The sequence below is a fragment of the Nannospalax galili genome, unplaced genomic scaffold (genome assembly GCF_000622305.1).
Source record: "Nannospalax galili isolate Female #2095 unplaced genomic scaffold, S.galili_v1.0 scaffold74, whole genome shotgun sequence".
Classification (NCBI taxonomy): Eukaryota; Metazoa; Chordata; class Mammalia; order Rodentia; family Spalacidae; genus Nannospalax; species Nannospalax galili.
In genome coordinates this window covers 568,501-585,423 of record NW_008335376.1, presented here as the reverse complement: position 1 = coordinate 585,423, position 16,923 = coordinate 568,501, and the positions used below count along the sequence as shown (strand labels likewise).

Below are 16,923 nucleotides of genomic sequence, written 5' to 3'. Positions count from 1 at the left end.
TCCAAATAAATGAGGCAAATACAGAAAGGCCCCTCACTGTCCCCTAACCCTGCAAGTCTGGGGTAACCTACTTTATTGGGTCATTTAGAGTATTCAGGGGGACACCCTACTGTCAGCGCCACTGTGTAGTCAGACTAAAGATGGACAGCGTCCCCCTTTACTGAGTCCACTGCCTGAAGGAAAAGGAACAAAGATGTTGGAAAAAAAAAAAAAAACTCAAACCATATTCAAAGCACTCCACATGATACTTAGGTCGTCTATTATGCATGGGAAAAAATATAATAGACTTAAGAGACTGTTGAGATTTTCAAAGATTTATTTTTATTATTTTTGCTTGTGTGTATGTGTGTGAAAAGAAAGTATGTGAGTGCAGGTACCCTTGGAGACCAGAAGAATCCATCAGACCCCCTAGATCTGGAATTACAGGAAGTTGTGAGGGTCTGATGTAGGTGCCGGGAAGTAAACTTAGGTCCTCTGCAAGAGCAGTTTGTGCTCTTAACTGCTGAGCCATGAGCCATCTCTCCAGTCCCAGAGATTTATTCTATATATTTTTATTTATGTATATATGTGCATGCATGCCATGTGTGTGCAAGTGCCAAGGGAGGCCAGAAGAGGGCATCAGATGCCCTGGAGCTGGAGTTACAGGCAGTTGTGAGCTACCTCACGTGGGCATTAGAAACTGAAGTTGGGTCCCTATAAAAACAGCAAGTACTCTTAACTGCTAAACCATCTCTCCAGTCCCACAGGGGAGTAATAGCTTGTGAGAGGGATGTGTTTCTTAAGCCCCTACCTTATAATCAGCATCATCCAACCCTAATTTAGGCATTCAGTTCTATAGTTTGTCAGCTAAAGTGAATGACTATGCTAACAGTACAACATAGAGTTTAAAAATTCCCCCGAACGCTCCAGCCTTGAAATCTCAAGATTCTCTTTTCTTCCGTTTTCCTAGAGTGGCATGCAATTTGGATTGCTTTCCATTCTGTGCACAGAAAGGCTGGGTTGATATTTTGTCACAATATTAAACACTTACACATAAAATGCAGTCCTGAAACAGAGCATATGCACTGAGATAGCTCTCTGGCACACAGTCTCTCTGGCAGATGAGATCCTCTCCAGGCCAGGGCTGATGCAGTGGGAGGAGAGAACAGCAAAGAAAAAGGATACTGAGGTCGAAAGACAAGACAAGCTGTGTCAAATGAGAGGGGGAGTTTATGGCCTCAGCTCTGGCCACATGTGTGTCAGAATCACTGGTGAGGCTTTTCAAGCTACAGAGTCCAAGATTCCACCTCAGCCCTCCTAAATCCAAATTGACTGAGGTAAAACCTCAGCACTTACAGTGTGAAAATCTCCCAGCGAGTCTAATGTGAAATTGGATTTATTTTTTAAAATATATTTTTTTATTTATTTTATATATATGAGTGTATTGTCTGCATGTGTGTGAGTGCACTTGTGTCATGCAATGCCTGCGGAGGTCAGAACTGGAGTTACAGATGGTTATCAGCTGCCATGTGGGTGCTGGGACTCAAACTCGAGTTCTCTGCAAGAACAGCCAATGCTCTTAACCCCTGAGCCATCCCTCCAGCCCCTTCGAAATTGGATTTGTGATAGATTGGAAGACAACTGAATAGTCAGCTTGTTAGGGGGAAAAAAAAACTGAAAGCAAGAAAAGAAAGTGCGGCAAGCGTTGAACATCCTGAATCCAGTCACAAGGAAATACCAGTCAAATATGGATGGAGGAAGTTGTTACAGAAAATGGCCAGTGTGGCCGAGAGAGGTCAGTGAGATAAAAGTCCACCTTACAAAGCTGATGAACTGTTGTAGATTCAACACAATTAAGAGATTTGACAATTAAATGCAATGCAGGATCCTATACTAAAAACAAAACAAAAAATATTAAAACTGAGACTATTGGGATCAATAACAAAATTGAAATATGGACTGTGGGTTGAAGGTTTGTGTATTTTTGAAGTTCCTGAATTTAGTAATTTATTAAGATTGTAAACTTCATTCAGGATATGTTCAGACTATTTTTGAAATAATTTGATAAATTAATTATATTTGCAAAGAGTCCAAGAAAGGGTTGTAGAAACATGTTTTACAGTATATCTGTACAAGTCTTACAGTTTGTCTGTTAATGTGAAGTTATTTCAAAATAATTGTTTTAAAAATAAAAAGAAACCACCAGGCGTGGTGGCACAGGCCTTTAAACCCATCACTTGGCAAGCAGAGGCAGGCAGATCTCTGAGAGATGGAGGCCAGCCTGGTCTACATAGCGAGCTCCAAGCCAGCTGGGGCTACAGAAAGACTTTGTCTCAAACAGCAGCAACAACAATAACAAATTAAATAGAAAATAAAAAAGAAACCAAGGCGCATACTTGGCAAGCTTCCAGAGGGTGCCATCCCTAGGGAGCTGCTGAATTACAGACAGGCCAGTGGCTAGAATGTACAAAGATGAGTCATCTTTGCAGACTGGAGTGAGAACAGATGAAGCTTGGGGCGGCTGTTGAAGAGGAGGGAGCACTGGCACCCACAACAAGAAAAAAATGATGATGCATTTGCAAGAAAGATCAGTGAAGACTGAGAACTGGCAGCTGAGCCCTGGGATAAGAATGAGGATAAGATAAGGAAGCTCGGCAAGGAGCTGCTAAGTACTTGAAATCTCTGCAGTTCACCCAGCTCTGGTTGCACCCTCAGATTCCACTCACAGAACAGCAGCTTTGAAACTCAGTTATTGTGGTGAAAGTATCTGGAAGGAGAAATGTCATGAATCCCAGGAGCCGCAGTTAAAGTCAAAATCCTCTTCCATTCTTCCCCCACTCGGAGAGAGCTGGTAATGGAACACTGTACCACCATCGCTAGGTCCAGGAGAGAATTTCCTACTGAGGAAGCTTCTATTTGGGATCCGGGGATGCCTACATTTTATCAGAGCTCTTCTTTCAGATCCCTTATAGATTTGGGCCAATGAGCAGGTCACTATGTAACCTTACTCCACTTTCTGCAAGACAAGGAAAAACAAAAAACAAAAAAATGAAAGCAGAGGAAGCACGTGCTTTGCTTAGAGTGCTCATCTTGGTGGCCTAAGCAACAAAGGCCGGAGCTCCTCCTGATTGTGGAGGACTAGCCTTCCATGGAGTTGGAGCTGTGGCCAAAGAACAAGGGCTGCATGGATGCCAATTTATGCTAAGGATCAGGTGTTAGGTACTAGAGTCTGATGATTAGAGTTTGAGTTCTGTGACTGAAGGGCTGAGAATACTGTTTTGCATAAGATTTACATATAAAGTACTTAGCCATTCCATCATTTGGTGGAGAGCTGTAAATGTTTATTCTGTTGATATATGACAGACATCAGGATGCCATGACCTGGAGAGGTACAGAAGGCAATGGAAAAGCAGGACTCCTTCCCACAAGGGTCTGCAATCTGACTGATAGCTTTAACATTACTTTTTTTGAAAACATGATAAGATCCTTTGATCTTCTGCTTTGATCACTGTCAGCCCAATACTCAGGGGTCTCCGAGATATGTCTCATTCAGCAGAGAAGGGTGGGGTAAGGGAGCTGTGTTGAATTAGACCTAATCAAGAGGCAGATAGAAGGCAGGCCCAGTGTGGTTCTATCTTTTGATTTTTTTTAATTCAAAATCAAGATTTTTTTTTTTTTAACAAGAAAATCTCGCTCTCTCGGTATCACCTTCTTATTCTGATTTTCAAAAGAATGTTAAGATCTCGTTGTAAAAGTCAAAAGTTGCCTGGGTTGACCAAATTCTAAGCTTCCCCTTCATGACATTTAGAGAATTCATGTGGGAAAAATGTGACCCAGAGAATATTTTAAAAGGCTATCTTTACCCTCCAATCGTCACTCCCTAAAGGAGCTAACTCAGGTTATTTTTTTTGCCAGTCTTATCTTACTTAAGCCATGCTATACCCTCAAGGGTTTGGTGAATAAATTCTGTGACTTTCATGGTCTAGCTCCTGAGACTGTACTGTCCAGCAGCCACGCCCATGCTGACTGCTCCACTGACAGCTTTACTCACTTGATTTGGCTCATCTAGAGCACAATCATCTGCCATGTGGGGTGGGAGAAGCTGTCTTGTGAATGAAGATTCTGCATAAGCCTGGAGCTGGAGAAAGTGATTCCCTTGCAGTCACTCATGGTTAGGAACCATTTGGCTGCCCAAGGCTGCAATGCTGACAGAAGATATGCAAAGCCTATTTCCCCCAGATTTAAAAAAAAAAAAAAAAAAACATGAGGAGGGATAGAAGACAAGCGATTACTGTGGGATTTAAAAAAAACACCAGGAACCCTGAGCTATGTGTCTGAGAGAGATGGTGGAGCCTACTAATAAAAACTCCCTCCCACAGCTCCCTTCCAGGATTCTAAGAATCTTGGCATGGCTAACAGGCTGAGCAGCTGTTAAATGTCTCTGGTGCTGATCTGCTGAACAGTATTCTTTTGGATACAAGATAGAAAGCAGTGTAAATTTATTGTCATTCGAATGTTCTCAGAAAGCAATTCTCATCCGTGGACTCTGTCACTCTTTGGTATTACTGAATGCTCAGTAGCCATGATTTATTTTGATGTTATTCACAGAATATTATTTTAGTATTAATCATCACAGATCCTAACATTCACAACCCATTAACTAGGAACTGCACAGTACATATAGTATACACCTTGGCATTTAATCCTTGAAATTGCTGTCCAAATGTTTTTGCTATTTCCTGCAGACCCATGATCTAGGAAGTTTATCTAGAAAGATTTCTTCAAGTGCTCTAAACTATATCTTGAAATACAAAACAGGATGGTCATGATGTTTTTAAAAATAACTGCTCATCAAATTTATGCTTTCTGCTATTTTAGTGCTTCTCTTTCTAAAAGTGTAACACTTGCTGCAGGTTAAAACTGTGTTTTTGCCGTAATTTTCTATTGAGTCGGTTCAAAGAAAAACTTAGAAAAGAATTTGACATTTTGTGATTGATTTTAGTTGACACATCTCCCTCACAACTATGCCTTCTTTTAAAAATTATATGGGAAGCCGGGCGTGGTGGTGCACACCTTTAATCCCAGCACTTGGGAGGCAGAGGCAGGCAGATCTTTGTGAGTTTGAGGCCAGCCTGGTCTACATAGTGAGTTCCAGGACAGCTGGGGTTACAGGGAGACCCTGTCTCAAAAAGACAAAAAAAAAAAAAAATTATATGGGAAACGTAGGATGCAGTCCCATTGATAAAGTGCTTGCTTAACATGACCAAAGCCCTGGGTTGTATCGTAAACACCACATTAATTAGGTATGGCGGTACATTCCTATAATCCCAGCCCTCAGGAGTTGTAGGCAGGAGAATCAGGAGTTTAAAGCCATCCTCAGCTACAGAGAGAGTTTATGGCAGCCTAGGCTTCATATATTTCCTCTCTAAATTAATTAATTAATTAAACTGTACTTTAATTATAAATTAAGTAATTAAAAATATCTAGAGAGAGGGACTTTGGGTACACTTACATACATGCAGGCAGTGTAGGTACACTTATACACATAAAATAATAAATAAAATATTTTTTAAATATATTTAGGGAGAGGACCTGCATGAGATTTGTAAAACAAAAAGTATTCCAAGCACTTGTGGCTTCCTGCACAAGATCAAGCCAATCAGAATTTCAGCATAGGATGGGGAGGAATTTACATGTCCTCACCCCTAGCTGAGGAGCCACTGGCATGATGGCTGCTAGGAGGAGAGTCATTCTTTCTTTAGGGAAGCGTAGCCATACATGGTCCTCCAATGGATGGCCCCACACCCATGTATATATGGGCAGCTATAATTAGACTCAGCTGATAATAAAAAGAAAAAAAGAAGACATGAAGTTGGGAGATTTTGAAATGTATTGGGGAGATAGAAGAGAATGGGGATGGGTATGATCAAAATACATTGCATACATGTGTGAAATTCTTAAAGAATAAATAAAAATTTAATATATACATATCCTGGAATGAATATATATACATATATATATATATATATGTGTGTGTGTGTGTGTGTGTGTGTGTACTTGTAGCAAACCTAGCAGGCAGGTTAATCTCACCTACTCTACTCAGAAGCTGGGGCAAGAAGGATTCAAATTCAAGGCCTGCCTGGGCTACAGAATGAGGTCAAGGCCAGCCTGGACAACTTAGCAAGATGCTGGCACAAACGTTTTTTAAAGAAAAGTAAGGTGCTGGAGAGATGGCTCAGCAGTTAAGAACACTGGTTGTTCTTGCAGAAGACCTGGGTTCGAATCCCAGCACCCACATGGCAGCTAACAACTGTCCGTAATCCAGTCCCAGGGAATCCGACATCCTCGTCTGACTTCTGCGGGCATTGCACTGCGGGTGCACTTACCCTACATGCAGGCAATAGATGTGTACACATAAAATAAAAATAATAAATAATATTTTAAAAAAAAATAAAACTTTGAAAAAAAAAAAGAAATGTAAAAACTTGGGCTAGTATATAGATCAGTGGCAGAACACTTACTAAGCATGTGAAAAAGCCCTGGGTTCAATGCCTAGTACTGGGGAAAAAAATGAATTCTTCATAGAAGGAAAGGTATCAGGCTCATCTTAGGTCTAACATTTAATGTTAAGTTGTGTTGCATTTCTAGCCTTTTCCTGTAGCATCCACACTGTATTTTTCATGAGACGTTATAAATATCAAAACATGCATGTTATATATTATAAAGGTCACCAGCTTGTGCATTCTAAAGTTATTCAAGACTATAAATACTCTGTCACATCTTGTAAACAGAGCTCAGTGAAATCTGAGAGAAAAAGAAAGACAAGATCACATCAACCTGTGAAGTTCTGGTTCAGGCTTTATTGGGGTGCAATCTGAGACTGTCTTTGGAATTTGAGTAGCTGTTTCTCCCCAACTATCAGGAGAATTTGTTAAAACAAAAATTATTGTCTTCTATCCCCAGACTTTCTGATTTTGTAGGTCTGTGTTGGGGTCCTATAGTATGATTTCTAGAAAGTTCTTAGTCAATTGTTAATTCTACACTTTCTACAGGATGTCTCTCTCCACCTTCTCCTCCTCCTCTTCCTCCTCATCTTCTGCCTCTTTCTCCTCTTCATCTTCTTCCTCCTCCTCAACATCTTCATCTTCTCCTTCCTTCCGTTCCTTTCATTCTAGTTCTCACTCATCTTTACCCACCTTTTCCTTCTTTCCTTCAAATAAGTCTTATCCCCCCAACCCTTTCTCTCTCCCTCTCTCTACTCCTTTTCCTATCCAGGATAGAATCTGAAGCATCCACTATGTTTAGAAGGACTTTTCAGAGAATTTATTCACATAGCAGTATTTACTGAGCACCTACAAAGATCCAGTCATTTGTTCAGCAAATATTTATTAAGACTATTGTATTTTGAACCCTGTTCAAGAAGAGAAAAACAAAACTCTTCCCTCAAGGAATTCCACCAAAGGACCAGACAATACTAATTCATAAATAATTAAATTACTGCCACACATCATTATTCCTCTGAATTAAACAAATGGGTTGTGAAATAAAGCATGTGAGAGACACTCTTTCCTTATAAGGGAGGAATTGTCAAGGCATAAACCAGGTCTTAAGTCTCAGGTGCTCAGTATTTGCTGAATGAATGAATAGATGAATTATGAGGCCCACATACCTGCAGAATAGGAAGCAAGCAGAAGATAGACAAGAGTGGATAGAGCCAGCTAATGAAGATCCTGGGTGAGGGCTATGGGTTTTAGTGACTTGAGACGGGTTCGAATGAACTTTTCAAACCCACTCTGCTTCCTCTGTACCACTCAGCTCTCTACCTCAGACCTAGATCAATTCCTGGTCCACAGTAGCTCACCTACTTCCTACTAGGACATCAAATGGTGTTTATACAGCACCCAGCTGGCACACTATACGTCACTGTAAACCCTAATGGTGGAATGCTTTGAAATAATTCTTGGTTATAGAAGACAAAAATACAAAGGAAGCATGCTCAGTGTGCCACGGTGTACTGTACACAAACTCATTCCATACTTGTTTTGTGGGTGGAAAATTAGTGAAGAGCAGAGGGAAAACAATGGGTTTCAGATGAGATTGAAGCAGTGAGCATCATGCATTTCCCTGGGGAATGGCCCCACCCTGAGACAAGGAAGGATGTGGGAGGCCTTTTGCCACACTCAAACCAAATCAGATCTAGGCAGAGCCACCACTGACCTAACTCGGGTATCGGCTGCCCAATATTATTCTGGATGTAAAACACACATCCCAACTATACTGAGGCCATCAGCACCCAGTGGCAACACATGCATAATGGAGTAAACACTGGCTCACAGATGGAGAAAAGCCTTTGAGGAGAGAGAAGCAGATCACTATCCCAGTACAAAATTAATTTACTTTTAATGAGTGGCATTCAGAGGAAAAAAGAGTTATGAACAAGAATAGGCAAGAATAGGCAGATTAGAGAGAGTTTTCTTTTAGAAGGAAGGCAAAGAATGGGAAATATGATGAACTTTCAGCAAAGTGGACCAGGCCGACTCAACAAATGATGACAAAGTTAGAGCCCAGCTTTAAGAAAAGACTATACCAAGGCACAACTGGCCAAGGGGTGATGATCTTCTGCCTTAGATGCTGAACGTCCAAGAGTCCACCTATGGAAGATGTTTCATAATGAACCTGAATGATACCATGACCACACTGTGCAATATTGGGATGGTCTGATTAGGATTCAACTCCTTCATGTAAATAAGTCATAATAATACTAATACCAGAAAGTTGAAATGGAAAATTGAATAGAAGCCTCCCCAGGATGTGATATCTGTGGAAAATGACTCCCTATAGCTAACCATCAGCTGATTTCTGTGCCAGACAGTTCTGCACATTCATTCATTATGAAGTAAAATGGCAATAAATCTGGGGAGAATAATAAGGCTAGTACAAGAATAGAAATATTTATAATGGCTTCATAGGGAAATTCTGTTTTAAAAATATTTTATTTTTATTTTATTCTATGTGTATGAGCATATTGCCTGCATGCATGTAAGTGCACCCATGTCATGCACTGTGCACAGGGGTCAGAAAAAGGTGTCAGATCCCTTGAACCGGAGTTATGAATGGTTGTTAGTCACCATGTGGATGCTGTGTTGGGTCCTCTGCAAGAGCAGCCAGTGCTCTTGACCACTGAGCCATCTCTCCAGTCCCTCATAGGGAAATTTTTTAAATGTATCCCTACCCCACACTGGTCTCTCCAAGTGTTAGGTATATTTGTTTGTTATAATTGCTATATCTGTTCTATAAATGCTACAACATGGGAGGTTGAAGCAGAAAAATAATGTTCAAAGCCAGCCTTGATTACCCACTGAGTTTGAGGTTGACCTGGACTAAACAGGAAGACCTTGTATCAAAAAAAAAACCCCAAAACTACAACAAATGTAAATGCTCTCATCGATGTGATCATTTTGCTGTGAGAGTTCTATACTTGAAAATCTTACATTTGTGATTTTTCAGCATTACAATGATGCAAAAATAATATACAATGAGTAGAAACCATTGTTTAAGTTTTGAATTTGATTTCTAGTGCTTCCTAGAAAGCAATACCCATTACAACATTCTCTTGCACTGATGGCATCAACAGCTAAATGAAGGGTAAGCAACCAACACTCTACCATTTACTGGGTTGCTAAACTGCGATGTTCACTAGTTTAAGTGTATTAAGTACATTTCAGTTTACAACATTTTCCATTATGATGAGTTTATTGGGACCTAAACTCCTGAGAAGATCGAGGAACAGCTGTATTTTGGGTTTTTCTGTTTGTTTTTGTTTGTTTGTTTGTTTTGGGGTTTTTTTTGGTCTTTTTGAGACAGCGTCTCCCTTTAGCCCCAGCTGACCTGGAACTCACTATGTAGACCAGGCTGGTCTCGAACTCACAGAGATCCACCTGCCTCTGCCTCCCAAGTGCTGGGATTAAAGGCATGTGCCACCATGCCCAGCTTTTTGGGTTTTTTTTAAATATTTTATTTATTATTTTTATTTTATGTGTGTGTTATGCCTGCATGTAGGTAAGTGCACCCGTGTCATGCAATGCCTAAGGAGGACAGAAGAGGCCTTTGGATCCCCTAGAACTGGAGTTATGGACAGTTGCTAGCTGCCATGTAGGTGTTGGGATTCGAAGCTGGGTTCTCTGGAAGAGCAATCAATGCTCTTAACTGCTAAGCCACCTCTCCAACCCCTTGTACCTTGGTTTTTTATCCATAATTCCTGGCTCATGGCTTCTTGTAACTTCTTAGGCGACTACAATAATAAGAATGTATTTTTAAAATATTTGACCTTTTGTCCTTGATCCCTGAAACAGCTCCAGAGTGATAATGGTAAAAGATAGTGTTGTTCAACCACACTTGAGTCTATATGAAGTGATTTTTCAAGACTCCATTGATAACTACATGAGGGGTGAAGGGACTGAGGGAATCAATCAGAGTGCTTGGAAGGGAACTCATGGAGGGGAAAAGGGATGAACATTGAGTTCATTAGCAGTGGCCAATGATTCAATTAGGTCTATTTTATAAAGCCACTATAAAAAGTCAAAGGCCTGGGGCTGGAGAGATGGCTTAGCAGTTAAGAGCACTGACTGATCTTGCAGAGGACCCAGGTTTGATTCCCAGCACCCATATGGCAGCTACGAACCATCCTTGACTCCAGTTCTAGGGGAATCCGACGCCCTCTTCTGACCTCTGTATGACACAGATGCACTGCATGACACAGATGCACTCACATACACGCAGGCAACACACTCATACACATAAAATAAAAATAAAATATATGTATTTTTTAAAAAGTCAAAGGCCTGAAGGTGAGGGCTTCCAGGAAGGTGAGAAGGAACACATCTACGTACTGAGAGGGTAGCACGTCCCCAACTCCATAGGGATGTAAGTTCCTATGTTCAGGACCCCTACAGACCTTACCCTATAAATCTCTATGTGGAGCTGCTTATATCTTTAAAATATTCTTTGGAATAAATCAGTAAGTATAATTTATATCTCAAAAAATAAAGTAACCACTCTTCATCAGTGGTTCTTGGGCCCATGGTGACTAGGCATACCCTTCAGTAACTATGTTCTTAATGTGATGAAATCCATGCCCTGGCCATGAGTTCATAAGTAAAGACTGTGTTAATTATAACACAATTGTTACCGTCATTTTTTTATCAACATTTTTTTAAAAGACAGCTGTTCAGTCACCGATGTCTAGTCAAAAGCAGCCCCACCCTTCCCGTAGAGTCTGGGAAAGGTTTCCTGGTGGCAAGAAGAAAAGGTTAGCCACACGGTGCAGAGTGGCTGATCCCTGATTCCTGGAATGCAGTAATTGTAAAGCAACTGCAGTCATTTTGTGGGGTAAATGGGCTCAAAAGCAGCTGAGGAATTCCAAACAAAGAGGAGAACAAAGAATAAAATAACTTAAATTATTTAGACTTCATACAGTAGTTTCATATAAATTCTCCAAAGAAAAGATATCTGGCAGTTTTTCCCAATACCATGCTTCCTTGATCTATAGCCATACATTCTGATTTTGCATAGTAATACTGTATCTGTGATTTCAAAAGAAAAAATACAGTCTTAGTAAAAGCATTAGCTTCAATTTTCCCTGCTATCTCACAGTATACTAATTTTTATGGGCTATTTAGGACCCACAAATTATTTGGAAGCTCTTCTGTCAATCTTAAGATGACAATGATAGTAGTTATATACCTCTGGAAAACAATATGTAACTATTTCCATATTTAACCTTTCCCATTATATATTGCTATAATTCTTCAGATACACTGAGGATATTACAATATGTGTTTAAAATCAATGATTCTATATGGACATGTCCCTCTGTGACAGATCAAAAATAAAGTAATTGCATTTAAAGAAGTTGCTCCTTATTTTCCTAACTCCTGTTCCCCGGAGAAATTTTAGTAGGTTTCTGTTCATTTAGAAGCATCTGAACTGGGATATTGAGAAGATATTTTGGCATAATACTGTTTGGTCTTTTTCAAGCACTGTCTTTGGGTACACTTGCATATATTATAAGGAAGTGTTATTAGATAGGTTGGAAAGTTTGCTCAAAAATTAACTGCTAGGATGCAGCATGTTAGTGATTGTATGGGTGTGTCTGTGTGCATTTGTGTGTGTGTGAACTTGGGAAATGTGGGATTTGTTGAAGATTTTCACAGAGGACAGAGAACAGTATATTTCAAAGACAATACTACAAATCAGAAAAGCAATCAGGAAAATTGAAAAACAACGGTAGAAAAGACAAAGAAAAGAGCAAGCAGCAGAAATTAGTAAGTGGGACCTATACCTTGAATGAATGTAAAAGAGAAGAAAAAAAAAAAACCATGATTTGGATGCCAACTGTTGCTAGACAAACTGACACTTGTTCAACTAAAGATTGCAGAGTTGCCTTAACATTTACGATTTTATAAAAGCTCTCTGTTAAACTATAATATTGTTTTAGAATATTGTTCTTGTTTAGCAATTGAGTAAGCATTGCTTTCTGAATATAACAGTACAAATGATGCTGAACAGGAATAAGCTGAAAAAAGACCTGGCTGAAGACTGGAGTGCTTGTAATAAAGTATGCATCTAACAGAGAGAAGTGGGCTGTCACTGATGAGGCAAAAAGGTGTGCGGTGCTGTGTAAAGCCCTGAAAGTAGAGACAAAATACAGACAATAAAAAGTTATTTAATAAAATAAGCCGGTGTGTTGGCTAACTTGCAAGGAAGTCTCCAGACCTCTGGTATAGCTGTTTATAAAAGTCCATAAATCTCTGAAGGAGAAGAAAATTCATTTTCATTACAAAACATTTCGTAAACATATTTTCTAAAAGAATTGAATTAATTTTCACCTTTTTTGTCTTTCTACTTTCCCTCCAAGTACGTGCCATAGGTGTAGTACCAAGAACATAGTTATCTGTACTATAATCTGTGTGGGGAAAACAGCGATATGTTTTTCCTCCCAATGATTTGAAAATTACAATGTGGACTCTTTGTTAAGGATGGCACCCCAAAAACTCAAGATTTAAAACTCGTTGCCAAAAAATTGCTATTACCACCCATGTACATTTAAATAGAGCTTTTCCAGGATCTGCTTTTAGACACTTTGATTCTGGTTCTGAGGCACTTGCTCAACGACTTACAGCTAGTGTGGAAAACACCAAATGGTATTTCTTTGGAAGTTATCAGAACTATTTTCCGCTGAAGTCCTGCTTTCCTCTGATGGTTGAGAGGATGGCATGGCTTTCCACTGGATGGTCAGTCGTAGTGAAACTGCTTGCTGATGGTTGAATCCGTTGGTGATCATCTTTGTTGTTGGTTAGCAGTATTTATAAAAGCTTTAGAGAGACAGGGACCTATGCAAGACATAGGAAAGTGAATGGAGAATGAAGGTCCGGTTGATGGTGGACGTGCTCTTTGGAGGTCTTTTTCTCTGGCTAGTGTCAAAGGGATGCGCATTGTGACAAATGGGTGTTTGGAGGTGAGAAGGGCAAAAGCCCTCTAATAAAAGGCCTCAGGAAGAAGTGTAGGCGACCTAGGGAAATGTGCTGCGGTCAAGTGTAATCCTGGGAAAAGAAACCCTGGAGAGAGGAGTGGAGGTTAGGGAGGGGGAGGCTGGGTGTGGAGGGACGGGGCGGGGGGAGCAAGCACTAATTATGGCTAAGCAACCGGGTTGAGACTACGGAGTGGGGAAAAGTGAAAGTCCAGGAGGAGGAGGAGAGGGCAGAGTCCCGCGGCCGGGTGCAGGACCCTTGGCTGCGGAGGTGGCAGCCAGGACGGCTTGGCTGGCCTCAGGCCCCGTTGGCAGCCTCAGGCGTTGGCTCCTCGGGGCTCCTCCCTCCCCCGAGCATTGTTCCTTTACCGGGAGACGAGGAAATTGCCTTTTGATTGAGGAAGTCCGCGGAAGGGGCTCGGGGCGAGGCTGCGGGGGTCAGAATGGCAGCGTGGGAAGGGCCGGCCCCCGCCGCCTGTCGCGTCCACAGCCCGCCCCGGGCCACAGCAGAAACAGCAGCTGAGGCCCCAGCGCTTCGCCAGTCCCTAGAGAAGCGCGCTGCGCCCGCAGGGCGCGCTGAGCGCGCAACAAGTGACCCCCGCGCGGTCCCCGCGCAAGCCTGGCTGTCCACCCCCGAGCGCGATGCTGAACCATGGAGCCGCACTGGCCTTGTGGATCACGCTGAGCCTCCTGCAGGTGAGTGGCGGGAGCAGGGGTTGGGGCTGATGCGCTGCTCCCCGCCAAGAATCAAACCCACTCCCCAGTCTCCCAGGCTGTGCTCCAAGCAGCGGTAAGGAGCCAAAATCTCTTGCTCCTAGGAAAGAACTATCTTTTTCTGAAACCCCTCTGTCTACCGAAATGACAGTTCACCCAACTGTCGAAAATTAAAATAAAATAAAATGTAAAAAGCTACCTGTATCTGCAGCTGATTGAGTTGGAAGCATCTAGGGTGAAAGTTGCCATCCACTTCGCCTATGGCCCTTTTACCAGGCTGGAGGGTAAGAGGATCCTCTTGAACTGGGCTTAAAGGGTGAGGAGAGAAACTTGGGGAGGTCACTATGGACATGTCCCTAGAAAGCTCAGACTCTGGACTTAATTTGTGCTCTCTGATTTTTTTTGCAGACTGCCCTGACGGAACCAGTGAGATGTAACTTCACCCTGTTGGAGTCCAGGGTCTCTAGTCTGTCTGCATCTATCCAGTGGAGAACTTTAGGGTCACCCTGTAACTTCAGCCTCATCTACAGCAGTGATACCTCAGGGCCCTCATGGTGCCTACCCATTCAGATAGACAACATTACCTATGGATGTAACCTCAAGGATTTACAAGCAGGGACCATCTATAACTTCAGGATTGTTCCTCTGGATGGAGAAGAGAGAACTGTGGTCTTGCAAACAGGTAAAGAGTGACAGGTGCAGTGAGACGGCATGCTGCAAGCTACCCTCGACCTTCTCCAGGGGCTTTCATTTGATTTCCAGGCTTTAAAAAAATGATAAAAATAGTCTTGGAGATAAAATTTTGATCAGGGTTTTTAGTCTCCTCACATCAGAATCAGCTTGGGTGACTTTTAGGGACTCTCTTGGTGCTGAAAACAGCAGCTGACTGGCCCCTGGAGGAGGAAGAGAGAAACCTTGAGCTATGAAGGAATGCTTTCAAGTGATGTGGTCCGAGCCTCCATCACATTAAATTGTCAAATGGAATCATTTTAAGTAAATGTTTTTAGAATAAATAATGGAATTGCGATGACTAAGGATATGCTCGCTTTTATTTTTAGAACCAGGGTATAAAGTCTTCAGGAATAAAATAGAACTATTCCCAGGAGAAAATCGAGAAGGTCCCTTGGAATGAGGGTGCAGAAATGATTGCTTTGTTCACATTGAACCTGCAGTCCATTATTTTCCTTACACTTTTGGAGACTCCTTCCATGTGTATGTGATAAGAATTTTTCTTTCTTGCCTCCATTCTCATCTGTTAAAACAAGAGGGCTAAACCAGTTGATTCAGGCCCAAGTTCTCAAGTGCAGGGTCTGTCATGTACATTTACCTCATTTAATCCTCACAACCGACCTGACAAGGTGCTACAAATTCTCTAAAGACACTGTGTTTTATGGCTTTATTAGTGCTTACTGCTGTCTCTGTTTGCTACAATAGTGAAGGCTGACTTTCAATCAGAAATTTAAGAGGAAAACTCTGAAAGTTAAATTTAGAACTGAATTATCCTTCGTATTCTTTCCCACTTCTACTTGAACAAAATAGATCATTTCTTTACTATAGCTGTTTGGAAAAGCATGAGCGTATTCTATGTGAAGGGCATTCAAAACAGGGTCGAGAAATCTTACTGAATTGATATCATGAAATATTAGTCATTTTATATTTTTCTTTTTTTCTTTTTTATTTATTATTTTATGTGTATATGTGTATTGCCTGCATGTATGTAAGTGCACCCATGTCGTGCAATGCCCACGGAGGACAGAAGAGGCTGTCAGAGCCCTTGGAACTGGAGTTACAGACAGTTGTTAGCTACCATGTGGGTGCTGGGATTCAAATCCAGGTCCTCTACAAGAACAGCCAGTGTTCTTAACTGCTGGGCCAACTCTCCAGCCCCTCCTTTTATATTTTTCAAAGTAAAACATTATAATGCCCAGTCAACATCATTTGACTTGTTTCAGATGAAACTCTTAGATGATTTAAGCAGCTGGGTTTTCAGGCATTACATTGTTAATTTCTTGATACTTGAAGACAGTTCTGCAAACACTCGTATTACTGCCACTGTAAAACTTTTAGCCTAGAACTTCCAGATGTGTTCATTATACTCGGAAAGTGGTCTGGCCAACTGCACATGTTCAGGGGGCAGAGCAATTTTTTAAAATAGATGTATTTTCAGACACTTGTTGCAGAAAAGATAAGACTGAAGAAACACGAAGACAGTTACTGGACCCAAAGATTTGCTTTTTGGAAAAATGATCATGAAAAATGACACAATGGGGGTGTCACCAGTGTAAACTAGCCTTTGTTGACATATAGGGAGACACTTCAAATCCAGAGGCATTTGATGAAGCATGAGAAAATTTGCATTGCTTTGCCTGTATTGAATAAAATAAGGCTTTATTGGCATCTACTGTGCCCTGGTATTCAGGGTTCTCATCATTTTTCTTCTCTATTATTTTATTTTTGCCGTGTGAAGGATAGAACCCAGGGCCTTATTTATGCTAGTCATGGACTCTACCACTGAGCTACACATCTAGCTCCTCAGTTTTCCCAAGGAGGTACTTTTCACCATAAATTTCCTGAGCTCTCAAACAAATGGGAAGGATGAAAATGCAGATGGTGTTTGAGCAATGGTAGTTTCTCCACGCTTATTTGCATGATGGTGTAACCCTTCTGGAATTCTTCACATTTTTAAAAATATTTATTTTAAT

The 16,923-nt window shown here is 41.2% G+C and overlaps 1 protein-coding gene across 3 annotated transcripts in view; it reads left to right on the top strand.

Annotated features, from left to right (window-relative positions):
* The window catches only part of Ptprb (protein tyrosine phosphatase receptor type B), a 129,875-nt gene that overhangs the window by 17,106 nt on the left and 95,846 nt on the right, over positions 1–16,923 (top strand). For 2 of the 3 annotated variants that reach the window (XM_008830045.3, XM_008830044.3), the window contains exons 1-2: positions 13,745–14,203; positions 14,630–14,903. In XM_008830045.3, the coding sequence (XP_008828267.1) occupies positions 14,150–14,203; positions 14,630–14,903 (328 nt within the window). In that variant the 5' untranslated portion in view covers positions 13,745–14,149. Of the gene's footprint in view, positions 1–13,744; positions 14,204–14,629; positions 14,904–16,923 lie in introns of those variants that run through there. The other variant, XM_008830046.3, reaches the window with a different exon arrangement.